General features: G+C 37.7%; 1 protein-coding gene across 2 annotated transcripts in view; it reads left to right on the plus strand.

Annotated features, from left to right (window-relative positions):
- The window catches only part of LOC131057366 (probable inactive ATP-dependent zinc metalloprotease FTSHI 4, chloroplastic), a 205,404-nt gene that overhangs the window by 150,195 nt on the left and 34,117 nt on the right, over positions 1-21,092 (plus strand). For both annotated transcript variants that reach the window (XM_057991512.2, XM_057991511.2), the window contains exons 6-11: positions 17,738-17,812; positions 17,926-18,051; positions 18,167-18,276; positions 18,378-18,456; positions 18,679-18,816; positions 18,998-19,109. In XM_057991512.2, coding sequence (XP_057847495.2) covers positions 17,738-17,812; positions 17,926-18,051; positions 18,167-18,276; positions 18,378-18,456; positions 18,679-18,816; positions 18,998-19,109 — 640 coding nt within the window. The remainder of the gene's footprint in view (positions 1-17,737; positions 17,813-17,925; positions 18,052-18,166; positions 18,277-18,377; positions 18,457-18,678; positions 18,817-18,997; positions 19,110-21,092) is intronic.

A 21,092-nucleotide genomic window follows, 5' to 3' on the forward strand; every position in this document is an offset into this window, starting at 1 on the left:
AAAGAAAAGAAAAAGAAAAAGAAAAAGAAAAAGAAAAAGAAAACCACGGTGGAATCATCGTGCGGTGGCAACACTGACGGTGGGACCATCATGCGGTGGTAGCACCGACGATGGAACCACCGTGCGGTGGATACCACCGCCGCCGCAAGGAATAAAGGCGCCACGGACATAAAGTCACTACACAAACAAACACATAGCCGTACGGGTGTTGACGACAAGGGCAGGTGGCCGTATGATTGGAGGTGTTAGTGTTGTTGTTGACCGTATGGAGAGGTTGTATGGCTGTGGTGCCATCGGGGACATTATAGTGGATAAAAAAACAAAAAAAACAAAATTAAAAAAAACGACGACGACCAGATTGAAAAATCATTCGATGACATGTGGAGCTAGGATGTGGAAAATATTAGAGTGGAGAAGAAGGGTTTTGACATCTTAAAATATCACAGAAATGATGCGCGCCATGGACTTTCATGTGGTTCTGAAGGTTGTAAATTGGACCCCGCGAGGGGCGCTGCCCCAGACCCCAGTTTATTTTTGAGTTACAATACACTTTTTGAGTTGGGCGAAGGGCATCATGGAAGGCACGGTAAGTGTTGGGTTGTCTCGTACTGTGAGAAAGAAACTTGAAGCTTAGCATTGGCAGGGAAGCCATAAGCCATAGAGGGATACGGATTTGGAGGTTGCGAACAAACAGAGTCTGAGGGAAGGCATTGCAGGCACGTGAAGTCATATGGTATCAGGGAGTTATTCAGTTCAGTTATTAGTCTTTGGGGAGTGTGATGGAGGATTTGAGGCGTCTCCTAACCTTTGTGCCCGAAGGTTGTGGCCACTTCTAGGCATGAATGGTACGCTTTGTGGAACTCAGAGTATGTCTCAGCTGGACGTGAGCTTGCCTTGGTGGATGCACAGAGGGCTTGGGAGGAGCTGACCACCAGGTTGGAGGCAGCATTAGCGTGAGACTTAGCTCGGCGTACCCAAGAGTTGGATGCCGAGAGGGCAGCGTGGGTGGCTATCGAGGACAAATTGGCTAGGGAGATAGTGTCATTTGAGTAGCAGTTGGTGGAGGTTGAAAAGCGTGTTTTGGAGACTAGTTTGGTTTAGGCACAGGAGGATTGGGCTCTCAAGGAAACAAAAAAAAAAAAGAAAAGAACTCTTGCAGAAGCAATAATGGTGACATCCGCACTTGAGCATAGGATGGTAGCAGAAAAGGGTTTTTAAGTGAGGACGCAGCAGGTGTATAAGTTCCGGGCTCGACTGGCGTTAGCAGTTCTGTTTAATGCCATCTCTATTTTGTATTAAGTCGTCCGGAGACGACTTCTTTTCTTTTGGGGGCAATGATGTTGGCGGCAATATTGTACATGAAAATAAAACTAGTTAATTAAGTTGTAATTGTCTTGGTTAGTTGGCAACCACGGGGTGGTAGTTGCGGTGCGACGGTTGGCGCTCGCACCCCCTCGGTATCTTTATATACTTCCAAATGTAACTTGCAACGGAGGACAATTATGAATTGAATAACATGTCTTATATTTGACCTGATATCTATGGCATTATTATTCTGCATTACGTGCTTTATCTGTGGACTTTAAGTTATTCACCCGAGGGGGTAAACAATTCATAGAAGCAGGGTTTGTTGGTGTTGGAAATAAGCCACACCCGAACTGACGATGGATTGGTCCAAGAGGGGCCAGTAGCTCAGTCGTAGAGCACTCCAACAGCATATGGAAGGTCCTAGGTTCAAGTCCTAGCTGGTCCATGTCTCAACATGGTATCAGAGCCAGGTTCTGTCTAGGAGCCCCATGCACACGAGAGGTGTGGCTTAAGGGGGTATGTTGGTGTTGGAAATAAGCCACACCCGAACCGACGATGGACTGGTCCAAGAGGGGCTAGTAGCTCAGTGGTAGAGCACTCCAACAGTGTATGGAAGGTCCTAGGTTCAAGTCCTAGCTGGTCCATGTCTCAACAGGGTTATCCTCCATTATTGCCTTCGAGTTTGATTACATCTATCAACGTTGAGATGGTGAATGAACTTAAAGTTGAAGATAGACTTGAGGGTGCATCAAAATTCGTCTTTTGGAAGTTTAGAGTTATGCTTGCCTTGGAGGAAACGAATTAAACGAATTCATGGAGAAAGTGGTACGGGAACCAACCGAAGAAGATGAGAAGCTTCAATGGAGGAGAAAGAACACCAAAGCAAAGAAAATGTTGGTTGACTTGTTGAAAGATCACATTGTGTCAATCATCTCCAAGTTGACAACGACATACGACATGTTCAAGACATTAGAGGAGATGTATGAGATACACAACACGAGTCGAGCTCTTGCATTAAAGGAGCAACTTCACCACATTAAGATGACGAAAGGAGAATCAATCATCTCATACTTCATGACGATTACCGAATCGAGAGATCAAATCTTTACCATTGGACACACTATAGATAACAAAGAATTATCCATGTTGGCACTTAATGGTCTTCCTTTATCATTGGAGTCATTTATACAAGGGATAAGCACAAGATCAAAACTCCCTAAGTTTGATCAATTGACGACAGACTGCATTCAAGAAGAGTGAAGATTGGCTATGAGAGGCATTGGCAAAGCTCTACAAATGAAGATATTCATGTTATTGCCTCTCACTCTTTAAAGAAGAAGGGCAAGAAAGGAAGAAAGATAGGGAATCTAATGGCGCTCCTACATTCAAAAGGAGGAATCTTTCAAAAGTCCAATGCTTTAGATGTGATAAATATGGTCACTACACAAAGGAATGTCTAACTAGGCCTATGCCTCAAGCTTCCATTGCGGATGTTGGTGAGACTCTTCCACAAAAGGATTCAGATGGATTCATATTCTATTCAGCCCTTTCAAGTAATATGCCTATCGACTACAATACTTTGTTAATTGACAGTGGTGCATCTCACCACATTACCGGATTTAGAGGACATCTAAATGATTTGGTGGAGAGAAATTCAAATGAACAAGTGATCATTGGAGATGATACTAGTTACTCCGTGAAAGGAGTTGGGACCTCCTCTCTTCACTTAAATTCAGGCATTTCCTTGAAATTGAATGATGTACTATTCGTTCCGAGAATTAAGCGAAATCTTGTCTCCATATCAGTCTTGGAAGATAAAGGATATCGAATTGCATTCGTAGATGGCAAAGTCCTTGCATGGCCAAAGAAATCAAACATCAAGACGGCTCAAGTCATTGGAGTTCGTCATGGATGTCTTTACAGACTTTGCACTCATCCTCCTCAAGCTTTACTTCATGACTCATCAAGTACTTGTGAGATTTGGCATAGAAGATTGGGTCACCTTCACTTTCATGCACTACCTACAATGGAGAAGATGGTTACAGGCCTTCCAAAACTCAACCCAGAGCCTGAAGGCACTTGCAAAGGTTGCGCATTGGGTAAGAATACTAAAGGTACATTTCATATTAGTGAAAGTAGATTTATGTGGTCCTATGTCTGTTGCGTCCTTGAGTGGTTTCTTGTATTATGTTATTTTTATTGATGACTACTCGAGAAAGACTTGGATCTATTTCTTGAAGAGTAAAGAATTTGAAGAGGTACTTATGAGATTTAAGGAATTCAAAGCTCAAGTAGAGAACATATCCGGGAAGAGGATCAAAGTCTTGAGATCCGATAATGGAGGAGAGTACATGTCCGGTAACTTTTGTAATTTTTGCATTGAAGTTGGGATTAAGAGGGAGTTTTGTGTTCCCTATAATTCTCAACATAATGGTGTAGTGGAAAGCAAAAATAGAACTATATTGGAAGCAACCAAAGCCATGATCCATGATCAAAATCTTCAAACTTCTTTTTGGGCTGAGGCTTCTAGAACTGTTCTCTATGTTCAAAATAGATGCCCTCACCGTATTTTGGAGAATAAGACACCCAAAGAAGCATTCACAAGGGTGAAGACGGATATAATTCATTTGAGGATCTTTGGTTGTCAAGTGTATATACATATACCCAAAGATAAAAGGACAAAGTTGGAACCTTCTGGCAAAAAGGGAATATTTGTAGGCTATAGTGAAACATCAAAATCCTACAGAATCTATATTCCAGGGCAGAAATTGATTAAGTAGGGATGTGACATTTGAAGAGGATGTTGTATTTAGAAAATCCAAGAGCATCCATGAGATGGACAATGAAGATCAAGAGCCTCCTCAAAATATGGAAGATGACCATATTCCTGAGATTCAGAGGGAAACTCATGAACTTGAAGAAGATGATGATCCAAATGAGTTTTTGAAACCTACTAATGGACCTACTGACATTGTGATTGGTAAGAAATGACCTTTTTGGGCGAGGAAAATGATGCAAGTGGCTGAAAGTTTTGCAACTCCAAGAGGAACATTTAGAAAAAGTAAGAGACCTCATAAATTCTCTAGCTATTTTGCATTGATGAGTCAATCATTGAATCAGAACCTACCAGTGTTGAGGAAGCTACTAGTCAACAGGTTTGTAAAGATACCATGGCAGAAGAGTAACAATCAGTTCTAAAGAATGATGTTTGGGACATTGTACCTAGATTGGAAGGTAAATCTGTTGTTTCTTCTAAATGGCTCTTTAAGATCAAACATGTTGTTGATGGTAGTATTGAGAAATACAAGGCTAGTTTTGTGGCTAGAGGATTCTCTCAGAAGGAGCGAATTGACTATGAGGAAACCTTTGCTCCAGTTGCCCAATATACTTCAATTAGGACCATCATTGCTATTGTAGCATCTAAGGGATGGAAGATTCACCAAATGGATTTAAAGATGGCTTTTCTAAATGGTGTAATTGAGGAAGAAGTATATATTGATCAACCTGAAGGATTTGTGGTACATGGGAAGGAGTCTTATGTTTGCAAGCTGAAGAAGGCATTGTATGGCCTTAAGCAGGCTCCAAGTGCTTGGTACGAAAGGATTGATCGTTACCTGATAGGCTTGGGCTTCTCCAAGAATGATGTAGATTCAAACTTGTACTTCAAGGTAATTAATGGGGAAGTATTAATCCTAATTCTTTATGTTGATGACTTACTTATCACTGGAGAAGATAATCTTATTATCAAATGCAAGGAGGAGTTAGCTTTTGAATTTGAGATGAAGGATCTTGGTTTATTGCACTACTTCCTTGGGTTAGAAGTTTGGCACAAATCTAATGGGATCATTCTGAGTTAGGGAAGTACACCATTGACATTGTAAAGAGATTTAGAAGTTTGGCATAAATCTAATGGGATCATTTTGAGTCAGGGGAAGTACACCATTGACATTCTAAAGAGATTTGGTATGATAGATTGTAAATCCATGTCCACACCTATGAAGACCAACTTGCATAAGTTAAGAGAGGCTGCAGGTATTTTGGATCTGGTGGATTCTACACTATATAGGTAGATGATTGGGTCTTTGATGTACCTAGTCAATACTAGACCAGATATTTGCTATGGAGTAAGTGCACTTTGAAGCTGCATGCATATAGTGATTCTGATTGGGCAGGGTGTGTCATTGATCGGAAAAGCACCTTTGGTTGCTGTTTTAGTTTGGGTTCTTCCATGATTTCTTGGTGCAGTAGGAGACAATCTTCAGTGGCACTAAGCTCTACAGAAGCCGAGTATATTGCAACATGTGTGGGTGCACGACAAGCAGTGTGGCTTCGGAAGCTTCTTGCAGGATTGTTTTGGCAATCCTTAGAGCCTACTATTATCCATTGTGATAATAAAAGTCTTATAAAGCTTTTTGTCAATCTCGTGTTTCATGACAGAACAAAGCATGCAGAGATCAAGTATCACTATGTTAGAGACATGGTGGAAAGAAATGCTTTTCAGTTGAGATACATTAGTATTGATGAGCAAACGACAGGCATTCTCACCAAGCCTCTTTCCAGAATAAAGCTTGTATACTTTCGAGATAAGCTTGGTATGGTGGAGAATGAAGCCCTAACTGAGATTGAGTCTCAACATCATTGATATATATTTATATTTTATACTAATGCATTCTTCTCTTTGAGAGAGAAGTTTAAATTGTAAGCTCTTGCTAATGCATTTCTCTTTGAGAGAGATTTAAGATGAAAGCCCTTATTTCCACCCTTTGGGATGAGCCATGGTGGATCCACCCTCTGAGATGAGTCATGGTGGATGTCATGTGTGATGCCATGAGAACATCACGTGAGAGAGTCCATGATGATTTACTTGTACTTGTGTGTGGTGAATCTCATTGTGAGGTGACGATTTCACAATGATGAACACTTGTGCATTTTACCATCATTGTGAGGTGTCGATCTCACAATAATGGTTGATGTCATGGTGAGGTGATATCTATTCTTTCACCATCCATGGGTGTAGCCATGGTGGTTGTGTTCTTTTGTATTTCGACTCATGGGTGTAGCCATGATGGATCCACCCTGTGGTAGTAGCCATGGTGGATGTCACTATGTGACTCAGATATCAAGAAGGATTCCTCCCTAGCTAAGAGGGAGTGTTGATGTAATAGCGTCAGTCGTATTCTTCTGGGCTGACTTAGACAACTAAATTGTCTAATTGGCCTATCGGCCTTGTACAATTTAGTCATATTGATTTGCCTGTAGTCATTCAAATGTTGATCCAATGTTGAATTGAGTTTATTATCAAATAATAATTAAGATGTGTTAATTATATTGCAACTGATCCTTAACTAAGACATGTTGATTAAACATAATGAAGAGTTATGATTGTTAATTAGAAGTCCGACTCTTAAAGGAGATGTGTTGGTTAGCATTACCAATGCGTGGGTATATATCTCGGTTCCATTTCACTTCCTAGGCAATCGAAATCATACACACAATCAGTTCGAATTATCAGCAGACAAAAACATTAGCAGATCGTAATCATTGAAGTGCATATACCTCAGGAAATCAAGGATACCATCTTCAGCAATATTGTCTCCAGCAGTTTGATATACTCTTCTGCATATTGTAACCTATCTACAGCAGTTCGACTTCTTCAGTTGAAGATTATTTTGTGTATAAGGCAGATTGAACCTCCTATTGAAAGATTCTAAAGTGAATCCTCTTATTGTATTGCTTCAAGGTGTGAAGCATTTGTAAGTAAGACATTTTTTGGTAATACATTCAAGAGTTCAATTGCTGGGTTTTTCACCTTCAAGAGGAAAGTTTTCCCAGGGTAATTTCTGTGCACTTGTGTTTGAATTGTCTTTATCTAATCTGATCACCAAATTTAACAATGTAAACTCTAATTAGGGCAACTCTAGGGCTGTGTTGGCATGATGTTGGCCCTTCATTTTTATTGAATCTTGGCCATCCATTTTGTTTGAGACTCTATATAAACCCCAATGCCTCTCATTTTTAAGAGAGATTTTTGAGAATTCTTGGTAGATGTTGTAGATTTGAATATAAATCATTGTTCGAATTGATGGTGATTTTTGTTTTAGTGTTGTCTTGCATTCAAGGTTCTCAATTCCTCCAAGTTAGATTAGAATTTGCTTTCAAGTTTGTTAGATTTAATGAACGAATTTTGTTGAATGTCTTTGTGTGGAATCCATTTTTCCATACCACTAGCCTCTTTCTGATTGTACGTGTGCCTTGCGTGGTCAACTGGAAGTTTATGCAAGCTTAACTTCAATTATTATACGTCCATTGTAATGCATTAACTTGAATGGTATTAATGTTTGATGATGATAATTTGAAAATCTATGAAATACACCTTAGATGATTGCACTAAGCTTGTGTCAAGCTGTTTGACTTGATGGTGTAACCTTGCCTAGTTTTGATTCCACTGAATTTGTTCATCACTTCTTGCATTCTAGGCTTTAGAATAGAATTCCTCAACCCTATTTCCTTTTGCCATTTTTTTAGAAAATTCTTGTTAGAGTAGTTTCAAGAGCTTCATTGTTAAATCCTAAGTTATCAACACACCTATTCCACATTCATGATAAACAAAGTTGATATGAACAATTGTGTAAGTCCCCAAGTGAAAACAACAATTTACATCGACCATTGAGTTACCCACTTGTCAAGACTTGACTATAGAAACCTTGGAATCATTTTAGTTGATCTTACCCTTAGCATTTGAGGTGATTTTTTTCAAGAGAGGGTAAAGTACTTTGGTATTTTATTCTGATGCTTGCATGTGCATAAAACACACTTCAACAAGTATGAGAAGTTTTTGACAAATTGTGAGCAGATAAAAATGAAAATACAGGATGATCTCATGATCATCGTTGTAAATGTATTAGTGAAAGATAATTTTCAGTAAACAGATGCTTAAACTCCCTTGAGTTAGTTTGATGACAAAATCAATGCAGAGTTGGCAAACAAATAGGTTTCTGGTGCTGATGTTATGAAGAGGTTGAGTGTTATTTCAGTCACTTTGGATGCTTGCAATTTATCCAGTTATCATCAAGAATTACTTGACATCCAGGATAATCAAGCCACGTTCAAGCTAAAAATGAATAACGTGGTTATTTCTAGGTACAAATCTATGATGGAGGCCCTTAAGTCATACAGAGACTTCAAAGCTAACTCTTCAGTTTGGCAAGAGCAAACCATAAATCAGGATGCTTCTTTAGGAGGTGCTGAAAGCAACATTGAGACATAATTTTGGATTTTTTCATTGTATGCTTTCCTCATTGTAATTAGCTGTAAAATGTCACTTGTTATAGTTTGTGGCTTTATTTTTGTAATTGTGACCTTTTGTCACATTTTAGTCAAAGTTAAGTGGTTGACTCTTTTTGTGCAAAAATGTAATAGTTAGTAACTTAATCCTTTTTGCGCGAAAATTCAAAGTTTAATAACTTGATCCCATTTATGCAAAAACGATTTAGTTATTAACCCAAAAACGAAAGGTAGTTGCAAATGAAAAGTGGTTATTTTATGAAATCTATATAATGAGATTTCATAGCATTGTAAAGGACTTTTTGGCTTTTATGAGTTTTTGGGAGAACAAGAATTTTGAGTTGTAGAACTCTGCAAAATGAATGCAAAACATTTTTGGAGGTGTTTCATGGCGTTAAGTGTTCTTTGTTGTTAACTTGTCATATGATAATGTTGATGACATCTTTGTGATCTTTAATCCCAATTTCGTAATGACAACGGTCAAGGTTGAATAGTTTTACTATAGCATATCCTTCTTTCGTATCTTTGAAGTGCATGTGTTAGATATAAATCATGTTTCATCACGAGGTGTCTTATGCGTAGTCTTTGATCTGTAATGGTGGAGTAAAGTCATAACCTGTTTGTGAAACCTCAAGAGCACTTGTACATTTGTTGTTAAGGGTTTCTTTTAATGTTTTAAAGCATTTTCAATCATTTTGAGTTAAAGTAGATCGAAAATCCTAACCCCTCCCAATCATACGAGGGAGCTGCCCCTCTCAAATGCAAAGGAAGATTGCGGTTTGTGAGTGGCCTATCCAACTGTTGCAAAGAGCTTGTCACTTTTTCCATTGGGCAAATCGTACTATTTTCACAGTGATAAATCTGTTTACCAACAGACACTCAAAATAGATTGCTGGTAACTTGGTAGTGACAACAAGATCTTGCAAGTTGTCAAAAGAAGTTACAATATGCAATATTTTTGAGGATGAACAAGGAGCAACATATGACTTTGCTTCTATGGCATCATAGAACCAATCTATTGAGCTCTACAATTTGATATTTTGACTTTGGTGCATCTCAATGTTAATTTTAGTAATCAGACTGAAAGTAAATAACAAAAACTGAGAATGCAACACATCATAGCATAAGAGCAACACACAAGAACACAACAATACCCTGGAAAAACCTCCCTCTTGGAGGAAAAACCCAGCAACACTATTCAGATCTGATTATATTAATGTCAGAATGTAACTAATTACAAGTACACCCACCTAGGGCTTGAGAAAATCAACTTATCTGAATTACAAGTTCTGATCAGAACTTGACCAAATCCCAATCACATATAGGGCAGTCTCTAGGGCAGATATCCTTTACTTAGAATTCACCACCAAGTAGGGAATACTTGATCAGAGGTCTCCAGAGTTGCACATTGGATGAACTCACCCAACTGAGATCACATTCGCTGCTGATTTCCAATGTCTGATTGCTGCTCTGCTGATTGCTTGTCTTAAGCATTTCGCAGATCTCAAGATATGGTTGCTGTCCTTCAATATGTATTTGCTGAGCCTTGGATAGATTTGCTGACCTCCAAGGAAGATTCGCTGATATTGCAGAAGGACTCTCTGATCTTCAAGATAATTCTAATCTATGTGAAAGGCTTCAACTTGCCTTGACTTTATATGATTTACAATGCCTTAACTTTGCTAGGTCGGCCATATGAAAATTCCCGCCAAAATATAAACAAATAATTTCATTTTACAAGTTACAAGTATAGGTCGTGACCTATTTACAAGTTACATAATTTTGGTGCCAAGCCATATTTTACATAATGTTTACATGTTATACATGCAAGTCATAGCACGCTACATATGTGTTTAACATAAATCGCCCAAATAGGGCCCAATCAACACGATGACAAATTGCTAAGGCCAAAAGGCCAATTTAGAGAGCTAGGTCGGCCCAAGCTAGGAATCCGACCTAGCTATAAATCAACACTCAACACTATAAGTGTCTCAAAGATTGGTATGTAATTTTTATTGAGGATAAGAGTAGTAAAGAATCTATTACTTTGGGTGTTGGTCACACTGACTTTGTAAAAGGACATGGTGATTTTTAGGTGACATTGAGTAATCGTGTAAATTAGACATGTAAGAATGTTCAGTATGTTGCTGACTTGATTAAAATACTGCTATCTATAAGTGATATCTCTAAGAATCCTAATCTTTGTGTAATGTTTCAAGAAAACACCTGTATTGTAGCTACTCCTCAACATAACAAAGACATTGTTGTTGGAATTGGTGAAAAGGGATTACATAATTGGTTGATCCCAAAGTAGCAAAAGCACATGCATTTGTAGCTTTTGAGAGTACAAGTAAACTTTGGCATGAAAGGTATGGTCACTTGAATTATTAGTATTTGTCTATGCTTACTAAGACTAATATGGTGGATGGGCTTCTATTTATTTAGGAAAGTCAGACTATATACATAGGTTCTCAAATGGGCAAAGAAAGTCGGCATCAATTTCACATTGATAAGGTACGGTGAGTCAAAGGGGTTTTAGATTTAGTAGTTGTTGATTTGCATGGTCCTATGAAGATGGTTGGACTCATTTTGAAAAATGATGTAGAAATGTTTGGGTGTCATTGAATAATGGCGTAAATTATATATTGAAGAATGTTTAGTGTGTCTATGACATGAACAAAAACCTATTATCTCTAAGAGATCAGTACGAATTCTAAGCTGTGTAAAGTCTCAAGGAAACAAATTATGGTAACTAAAAAGCACATAGAAAGAACTAAGAGGGGAGGGGGGGCGAGGGGGGAGGGGGGGGGTGTGGTGGGGTGCGGGGGTAAATCCATATTTTAAAACTTTTAAACACATGAAACTACATAAAAGAAAGATAGAGCAAACATCAACAAGGAGAACACCAATTTTCACTTGGAAAACCCTTTCGGGTAAAAAAAGCACGACAAATCAATAGCTTTTATCAACAAAAATGGGCGCTGGTGATGGGTGTTTCATGACCATACTAACACAAATAAAATACGAAGGTATCTTATCCTCTCTTGAGCAAATCCCATGTATGCTAGGATTGCGAAATATCATATAGGTAGCTCCATGGTTCTTCTCTATCAGGTCTTGATGTGTGGATAAGCTCAATGGTCATTGTGATATGCTGGTAACACAAAGGGACTTACGTTTGAATCGTTCTTCACTTCTTCAACAATGCTAGTTGGAACTTCATCATCGGATATAGCAATTCTGTGATGCTTCTGCTTAGAAGGAATTGAATTGGAATGAACTGAAATTAAAGGGGAAAGGGTTAGAAGGATCTAAATCTACTCCTAAGGACAATGATATCAATGGATAGTGCTCTAATGGATGAATTTCAAATAAACCAAGTTCTACTTCACCAAGCTTAGCAACAACTCCACAGGACCGGTGCAATCTTCCAAGGGTTATGCAAAATATTTTCATATCATAATGAACAATGTACATTCAATGATTGAAGTTAAGCATCCAAATAAAAGGCTTAAGGTAACTTTACACTACAACTTATGATCAATAAGATGCAAAAAGTATGAGCCATGGAAATTCATCAAACACCATCACATTCTCCATTAAAACCAAAGTACTTCATCTAACAATTGAGAAATTGGAAGAACACCATGCAACAAGTTGAAATAAACATGAATCCACCCTATCTTCAATGAAATCAAATTTTATTTCTCCAAGTCTTACATCAATGTCTTCTTCTTCTCCTACTCTACTTTTACTCTAAGGAGTAAGAGCTCTCTACTTCCTTCTAATGAGCTAACTATTTATAATGAATTATAAATGAGAAGGCATGGGCCTTTTATAGAGACCATCCCACAAATGAACGACCAAGATTGATTTGAAATCAAGGGCCAAGATGACAAGATGGAACCCTAATTAGGGTTTGACCCAAAAATGATCTATGTGGCGCTAGGTAGTGGGTCTCAGTCATCAATGAGGCATTACACCCACTATGCATTTAATAGCCCATCACTTAGAATAGCACATCCACTAAGCATTTAATAGCTCATTGCCCAAAATAGGGCACCCACTATCCCTTTCCTTTGCTGCAAATGCAATGAATCTTGTCATGACGGTTGGGAGACATTTGATTGGTCGGAGAAGGTGACGAGGCGTCACCTCAACATGTTGGATGCCTTGTCGACCCGGTAACTCATCACGAAGAATATTCCATTTTGATTGATTGTGATGGTTTATATTCCCATAGCGCATCATTTAGACCAAGGTTTTAACTTTGATCAACTCTTCAGAAATTGTTCTTTTTTTATCATTTTCTTCTTTTCACGTACTTGGGTTCAGGAATTCATCTTCTTGGAATATCTTTCTTTGTTGACGACTATTGTTCCTTGAGTCTTTTCCTTCTAACTTTTGATTGTGGATTTTCAGAGGAAATTCAAGATGATGTAAATTCTTCTTCTCACTTGCAATTGAACTTTGGATCCTTGGGGCCAGAACTAGATTGCCTTGAAGTCTGAATGTTTGGAGTTTGAATGTCATGGACGTTTGGAACTGAAATTATTCCTCCATGAACTTCCTGAGACTAGATTTCTACTTGAATTTGGATGTCATAAACTGGATTTGCTCATCTTGGATCTCCATGCCTCTTGACATCTTGATGTTGTCTTTGGATTGGATAGATGAATCCTTGATGTTTTATCATTTTCTGACATTTTGGAGATGGGTGTATTTGGAGCTTGGAGAAGGAATTTTCAAACACAACCAAATTTTCAATTTCCATGACTTCATGAATGCTTGGGCATACTTGGAGGCTAAAGGAGGATGTTTCAACACTTAGTAAAATTTCATGCCATCTTGAGACTTGGGCACATATGGGGCTTGAAGGAGGAATTTTGAGCTCAAGGATAAATCCTCCTTGCCTTGGGATTTGCACCCGAGGAGGCATCCTTGGCGCACTTGAGGCTTGGAGGAGGAATTTGGATAAAAGGACAATTCCTCCTCTTCATGTGGTTTGCGCCCAGGGATGGATTCCTGGCGCACTTGAGGCCTAAAGGACGATTTTTCGATAAAAGGATTAATCCTCCTCTTCTTGGGATTTGCGCCCAAGAATAGTTCCTTGGTGATTCTAATTTTGAAGGAGAATCTTTGATAGCCAAAATTCGACCATCTGCGTGCTTTATTCACTTTCCAGATTTGGAATTGGATGCTCTGGATATTTCTGCGATCAGTGCTTCACTTGTTGCTAAGGATAGACCTAAAAATAGACTTACTAAAAATAGTAAGCTCTTCCAAACATGTTATTAGGGCAAACAGGGACATAGTGAAACTTACTAAAAATAGACACTATTAAAAATAGTTTGTTTGTTTTAATCCAAAATTAGGCCAATCAGGGCCACAATGGAACTTACTAAAAATAGTAAGTTCATGAAATGAACTCAAATTTCACTAGAAGGCCCTTTGAAAGATTTTCTTTTCCACACTTTGGAAGAAATACCTGCTCGCAACCTTGTATTGACTTTTAGAGTGCAAATTAGAGGCTAGGGAAGAATGTTGTTAGTAGGAGAGAATCCTGACACTACCACAAATTGCCTCCTTGAGTGTAAATAAGACCCTGAGGAGGAATTTTCCATGAGCGCAAATTCACCTCTATGAAGGATTTTTATTCAATTTCATTCTAGGGGCGGCGGAGGAATTTTTATCAGGAGTACAAACCCACATTTGTGAAGGATTTTTCCTAGAGAGCTAAATTTTGGTTGTTTCTCCTTCATTTCTTCATATCAGTACTTAGGGTTATCTTGACACTTAGCCAAATATCCTTCACTCTATTCCTTTGCATGTGCATTCTTTGTTCTATCATTGCAATCTCTTCCTTGGACGATGATATCAGCCGCTCAATGATGTCCCCTTCTCAACATCCAAAGTCTTGCTCCTCGCAATGTACCTGAAAAAGACAAGGAAACATTATGAAGTACAAGTATCAATCAAGTTCATAGTTAGCAAAATGAAAAGTTCAACGGATAAAGCAATAAGCATAGTGCATTTCTCAATACATCAAAACCCTAATTCTTGACTTGACGACAACTGTCAAGGCTCTATACTCTTTAAAATCCATTCCATACTTAGCATTTCATCACCTCCAAAGGTCAAAATCTAGATTGACAGCTCAATCCTTAGGGTTGGGAGATGATATTGACCACAAAAGACTTGGTTTATTCAGCAAAAGAGGGGGTCCCTGTTTGCGATGGGGCATTGTGTGGAAACGTCACAACAGGCACCAATGCAGATTACACAAGTGAGCACCAATTCATTGAGAGCACCAACTCCGACTAGCTGAAGCACCAACTTTAGTTTTAACACCAAATGTTGAACTTAAATTTTATTTTTTTAAGAGTCCTCCAAGCACATGAAACAGCATACACTCAACCACCTTTTAAGTAGCATCAATTAGACCATCACACAGAATAAAATAGTCTCATCATCATGTACCCACTAATTCGTATTCTCATTGTTGTCACACATCTTCTCCATAAATTTCTGTGTTTTAATATAGAGAACCACGATCTATCATATATCAAACTTGTGTAAATTATCCTTCACAAAAGAAAGAGTAGTATCACAAATAAAGTTCACACCATACCCGCTATATAATAATGCCTCCAGTCTGTTATAGGATATACGCATATGCAGATCAACACATTCTCACAGCATAAACTCAAAAAAATGCGATAGATAAAAAATGTGTCGTCACCAAATAACAATTCATACTCAAAAAATAGTCTCTCCAATTAAAAACGTGACAGTCCAAAAAGATTCAAATTAACACCACTCATGCTAAAAAACACGATAAATTAAGAATGCTTTATCCCATGTATTCTCTAAAAGAATTTCTGTTCGGTCAGAAAGGCTTGAAGCAGCCCCCCTCTCTTATGTTGCCACACTAAAAAGAAATCGTTTTAATTAAAAAACGGCAAACATAACTTTATCTCTGCCGCATATGAGATGAAGGCAAACTAAACATAGCCACTGTTTTCAAGAGACTACGACATCCATAAATGAAGTAACAGAGCCTCTTTTCATCGACATATTTGGAAGAGTCACTCTTCAAAGGATGACATGGCAGATACTTCTGACTTGGCACAAGAAAGTAGACAGGCAGGCAGGTGAAGTGGACAAGCAACCAGCTCAAGCAGACACCCAAACAGCTGAACCAGGCAACCTAGTAGCTTGAGATATCCCTTGCTAAATCTGATTGAAATTTTCTGATTTAAATGCTCAAGGAATATCGTCAAACACTTGTCATGAAACCTCTATTTTGCTGTCATTTGTTTCAGACTGATTTTGTTTGCTTGAAATGGTTTCAAATGATGTTCAAATGCTTGCAAATTAACATTACAATGTCTAAGCAAAGAACTAGAGGCAAATACAACTAATTTGGGTCATTTAAAAAATTCAAATGCATATATAAGAAATTATACATGTAAATGTGCACCTACAACTAACTGTCATTTTCACAAACACTTGTCATGCAAACCACTCTCACCTTGAATATGGACATATTATCAAATAATTGGCCTGCAACTAACAAATAAACTAACAGTTGCCAATGCACTATGTATTCCTTCAATTATTCAATAGCTGTTCTAATACATCATACCCGTATATTGGCTGGCCATGATAAATTATGATGATGATTGACAGATTGCTGTTGCTGGGGTGTACGGCCAGCATAGGGGTGTGTGCCAGTGCCCTTGTTTGCAGACAAAATGCTCTCCAATGATGTGTTTGATCTCTTCTAACCCTCATGCCCACTAGCAATGAATTTCAGAATTTTCTTGTGCCTTTATACATAAAATCGCACCACCTCTAGGGTTGCACCTTCTAGCAACAAGGTCTGGTTTCTGGGCTGTACGGCTGCCTTTAATTGTTCCCAATAACTTCAAATATGCTGCTCACAATACTACTGTTAATTGACCTCAAAATCTGATAAGAAACTCAGTGAATTTTGTTCCCAATCTGCACAATTAGAACAATGAAGCTCTCTTCAATGCCACAATTCAGTAGATATTTCACTACTTCAAAGCAGCTGCGCACTGAAGATTTGCACGTTCTCCAATGGCTGAAAGTCTGAAACCCTCGGCTTCTTCCTCTCCTGACAAATTCATCAATCTTCAATTCATAATAATGAATGATTCGAATTCTTTTAAAGCAATATATATATTTCTCCACAAAAAGGTTTCGATTTTCTCCATAAATGCCTTTAATTACATTTAATGATATTAAATGATATAACATCTTAATTAATCATTAAATGTATGCCTTGGTAAGTGTGCAATAATTAATTAATTAATGCCCCCCTTTTTAATGATGCCATGACCCTCAATAATAAAGTTAAGTTATAATTTTATTATAACACTTACAGTTATTTAATTATAATATGGGTGATTAAAATATTAATATCTCCATTAATACTCAACATCTCGCATAGCCGTCTGAAATGGGAGTCATAACTGCAATTCCCCATGTGACCAACTGCTCGGCTATAAATAGTAAGGGGTCCATCTCGATGACTTCAGACTTACTATAAATAGTAAGTGTGGCAATTGAAGTCCAAATGAAGCCAAACGAAAACCAAATCAGAGCGCACTGCACATTGGAGAAGATGCAACCCTCAGAAGACCCTCTATCCAACAAATTAGCCTACGAGGGTCAGGATAATAGGCTAATCTCACAAAATCCAAGTCTGCTAAAATGGGGACATTACATAGCTCAAACACACAACCAAGTAGCTCAACCAATTAGCCAAGTAGCTGAAGCACACAACCAGGTAGCTGATGGAAATTTGATGAGTAACCAGCAGCTTGACTAGTATTTCATTCCATTTCTCTTTTCAACAAACCTTAGACATCAATGACAAAATATTCAACAAACTCCCCCTTTGTCATTGATGGCAACTTCATCAGCAACCAAACTGAAAACAAAACTGCTCTGAAATAGTGTTGCTTCCCCTGACTTACTACTCCCCCTTTGACATCAATGACTGATATGAACCTGCATAACTGAAATGGGGCATAGAATATTACAATAAAAACTACTGCTTTGTGATATTGGATATGATAGCCATGGAACTCAGATAAGCTTTTTCTTGGTTCAGGGTGGTGCAGAAAGGGAGGCAGGCCTGATGCAGATCCTCACTGAGCTGGATGGCTTCAAAGTTTCTACAGAACAAGTGGGACTAAGTTTTCAGTATCCTCTGCTTTTTGTTTTTCTTGGTTTGCACTATTTACTCAATGTTTCTTGATATTTTGCACAAATATATAACTAATATGATTAGGGACTCAGGTTCTTCTAGTGGGGGCTACAAACAGAAAGGACCTATTAGATCCCGCACTTCTGAGAAAAGGTCGAATAGACAAGATCATAAATGTAGGATTGCCGACAGAGGAAGGCAGGCTTGCAATCTTAAAGGTATGCTTAAGTTGAAAAGCTCAGATTTGTTCACTGGCTTGATTAACATATGAAAGTAGTTGGAATATTAATAGGAAAATCAAGTGATCAATGATTAATCTGGTGAAGCATGCAGGTTCATGCTAGGAACAAGGCTTTTAGGTCTGAAGAAGAAAAAGAGAAGTTGCTGAAGGAAGTTGCAGAAGAAACAGTAGATGCGAGTGGAGCAGAGCTGGCAAATATTTTGTAAGTCTGGATAGTTATTTGTAAATTATGTCAGAATTTTCTTTGAATTCCATTTGTTGATTATAATGTCATTTTGAATATATTGAGATGTGGTTTTCCAGGAATGAAGCTGGAATTTTGTGTGTACGGAAGGACAAGGATTTTATTGAAAGGGAAGACCTAGTGGAGGCAATGAGCAGGGTTGGTATCTAGTTCCATAAAAAATTCTCTAGTTAAAATATAAAAGTGTTATGTGACCATTTAGATAAAATTGTTAGTATTTTTCTAAAATCAATATATACTGTTTATTGATACTTTTAAAGTTTCTAAACATAGTATAACTTTTGGTATTCTTACTTCATAAGATTCTCTGTTCTTTATGGCTATATGGTGAGCCAGTTTCAATTTTTTTTTTTTCTGCAGCAAGAAGGGGAATTCGAAACAGGTCTGGAGGACCATGTTGAGTTTTCTCTAGAAGTAAAAATGCAAGTGGCATATCGAGAGGCTGCAATTGCTGTTCTGGAATGTTATTATCCTAATCCATATCGTCCTTTTGTGAAGGTGAATCTAGTTGTGTTTATATCTGTCTTTGTTGTTTGATCTTTTAAAAAATTAATCAGTTACACTATAAAAATAGGTAATGGCTATTTTGGGGGATGTTGTAATCCATATCGATTATTGTTGGAAATAAGATTGTCTATCTATATCCCAACTAACTAAAACATTTTTTTAACTGTGCCAGACAGATATTCTAGTTGCAGATAATACAGCCAACATGGAGTACATGGAACCACGGCATAATGTGTTTGCAAGAAAAGCTGATTATGTGAACTCAATAGTTCGCGCTTGTGCTCGTAAGGACTTTACATTGTCTTTTGTCTGCTTGCTGTAAAAAAATGCTGTGTGAGAAACTTTGATGTGCTTTTGAGGCTTAGACAGTGATTAAGATTATATGTGTCTTTGTACTCAAGTGAAAGAGCTCAGTTATTTTCTATTAACCCAGCTATGTGCAAAGATTAGTGCATCTGTGTTGGTCAATTCTGGTGATAAAATATAGCTATCTTGAATTTTAGTTTTCAATAATGTGAACTATAGTCAGTGTACAATGTCTATTATTATGTTTACCGTTTACAAGGATACAAAAACAAGGGTCCAAGTTGGGATGTTGTGAAGGATCAAGTTGTGTGTTTTTGGAGATGGTAGTTGGATGCTAGCTACAACTATGTTCAACAATTTTTTTAGAACTAGATCCCAAAGTTGTGTAATGCAAGGTGATTGGGAATGAGTGAAGCCAAGACAAAAATTGATGTTTAGGTCGGTCAAGGTAGGATAGTAGCAAAGAAGGGAAATTCCAAAGCCAAGAAAGTTGGTTGACTTAGCAAGGACCTTGGGAAGACTACTTGAGATTTGGAGGGACAACTTTGATCTATTTGTATAGTTGGGGCAAACTAAAACAAGAGATATAGGCTATAACGGGCTGTTAAAGTACAAGAAGAGCCACGGATTTAAAAAATTTGTCTTTGATGCAAGGAAAGCATTTGTACAGCAAGTATCCAACAAAGGACCCAAATAGCTAAGAGTTGCTTGGGTTGAGTCTTCAAGTGGAAAGTTTTCTATCAAGGATTACCTACAAAAACTAGTCTACGGATAGGGTAATGGTAGGAGAAATAATGGGTCACAATACTTGTAGAGCTGCCAAAGAAACCCTAAGGCGAGGCGCATAAGAACAAGAAGGATGAATAGAATGGGCAGAGTATGACTAGTAGGTTGTTGAAGAGTTTGTTCAAAATCTGTTGCTGAAGGTGTTTGGTTGGTGTGTGGAAGTGTTGTGTTCAAGTGACCAAGGACGAGATGGATCTTGTTTCCAAAGAATTCTATGCCTACAAAAAGGGGATACCAATTGTTTTTTTTGGCCATAGGACGGAGTAGAAATTTAATAAACTTTATAAATGTATGTTTTTAATTTCTTATTTTCAAAAAAAACAGAAGTCTACAAAATATTATTTAATAATTTTTGTAGAAGAGTCCATTATAATCCAAAATAAAATTTTATACTGTGATATCTCCATTATATAAGTTCCATGTTAGATGCAATTGGAGTTGTTCCTCTGGTTCTGCTTCATTTTGGATGACATAGTATGGTAACAAAAGACCAAAAAACACTTACACTATGTTGAATCTGATAGTATCCTGCTTTTGACACCGGAATTTTATTTGAGCAGCAAGAAAAGACAAAGGACTAGGAGAAGGAGAGCAAACAGTTTAAGGTTTGATAATTTTTGTACATTGGACATTTAAAATGGGTCAAATCTTCGAAGACTAATTGTGTCAAAAGAAACCCTTCCATATATAAAATACAGTTAGATTCATAAAATAGGATTAAAAATATTACAAAAGAATAATGCCTTCTATTAAACAAAATGAGCTTCCTACTTCAAACTAAGAGAAGCATGTCTGAAGTCTACCCATGCTCTAAGAGGCTTACTAACTGTGCCCTTGTGAGGTATGATAGTGTGAACATATATGGGTTGCCAGATGAATGGTGACTTGGGATGGGCAAACAGTCATATACAAGTTGCCAAATGGAAAGTTATATTTGATGGGTACACTTCCAAAAAATGACTATGTAGACACGTTTGAATTTGAAAAAATTTTAAGCTGAAAAAATGTGTAATAAATATTGCCTCCTATAAACTTATCACCACAGTACTTGTAAAATATCTACCCTTCATACCCAAAATATAATGCTTCCTGGGAGTCTCTTTTCTATGTGGCTTCCACATTTTAAAACTTTGAAAATGTACAATAAAAAGAGGAATACAGAAGAAAAGGATTGA

This window comes from Cryptomeria japonica, chromosome 5 (assembly GCF_030272615.1).
Source record: "Cryptomeria japonica chromosome 5, Sugi_1.0, whole genome shotgun sequence".
Lineage (NCBI taxonomy): Eukaryota > Viridiplantae > Streptophyta > Pinopsida > Cupressales > Cupressaceae > Cryptomeria > Cryptomeria japonica.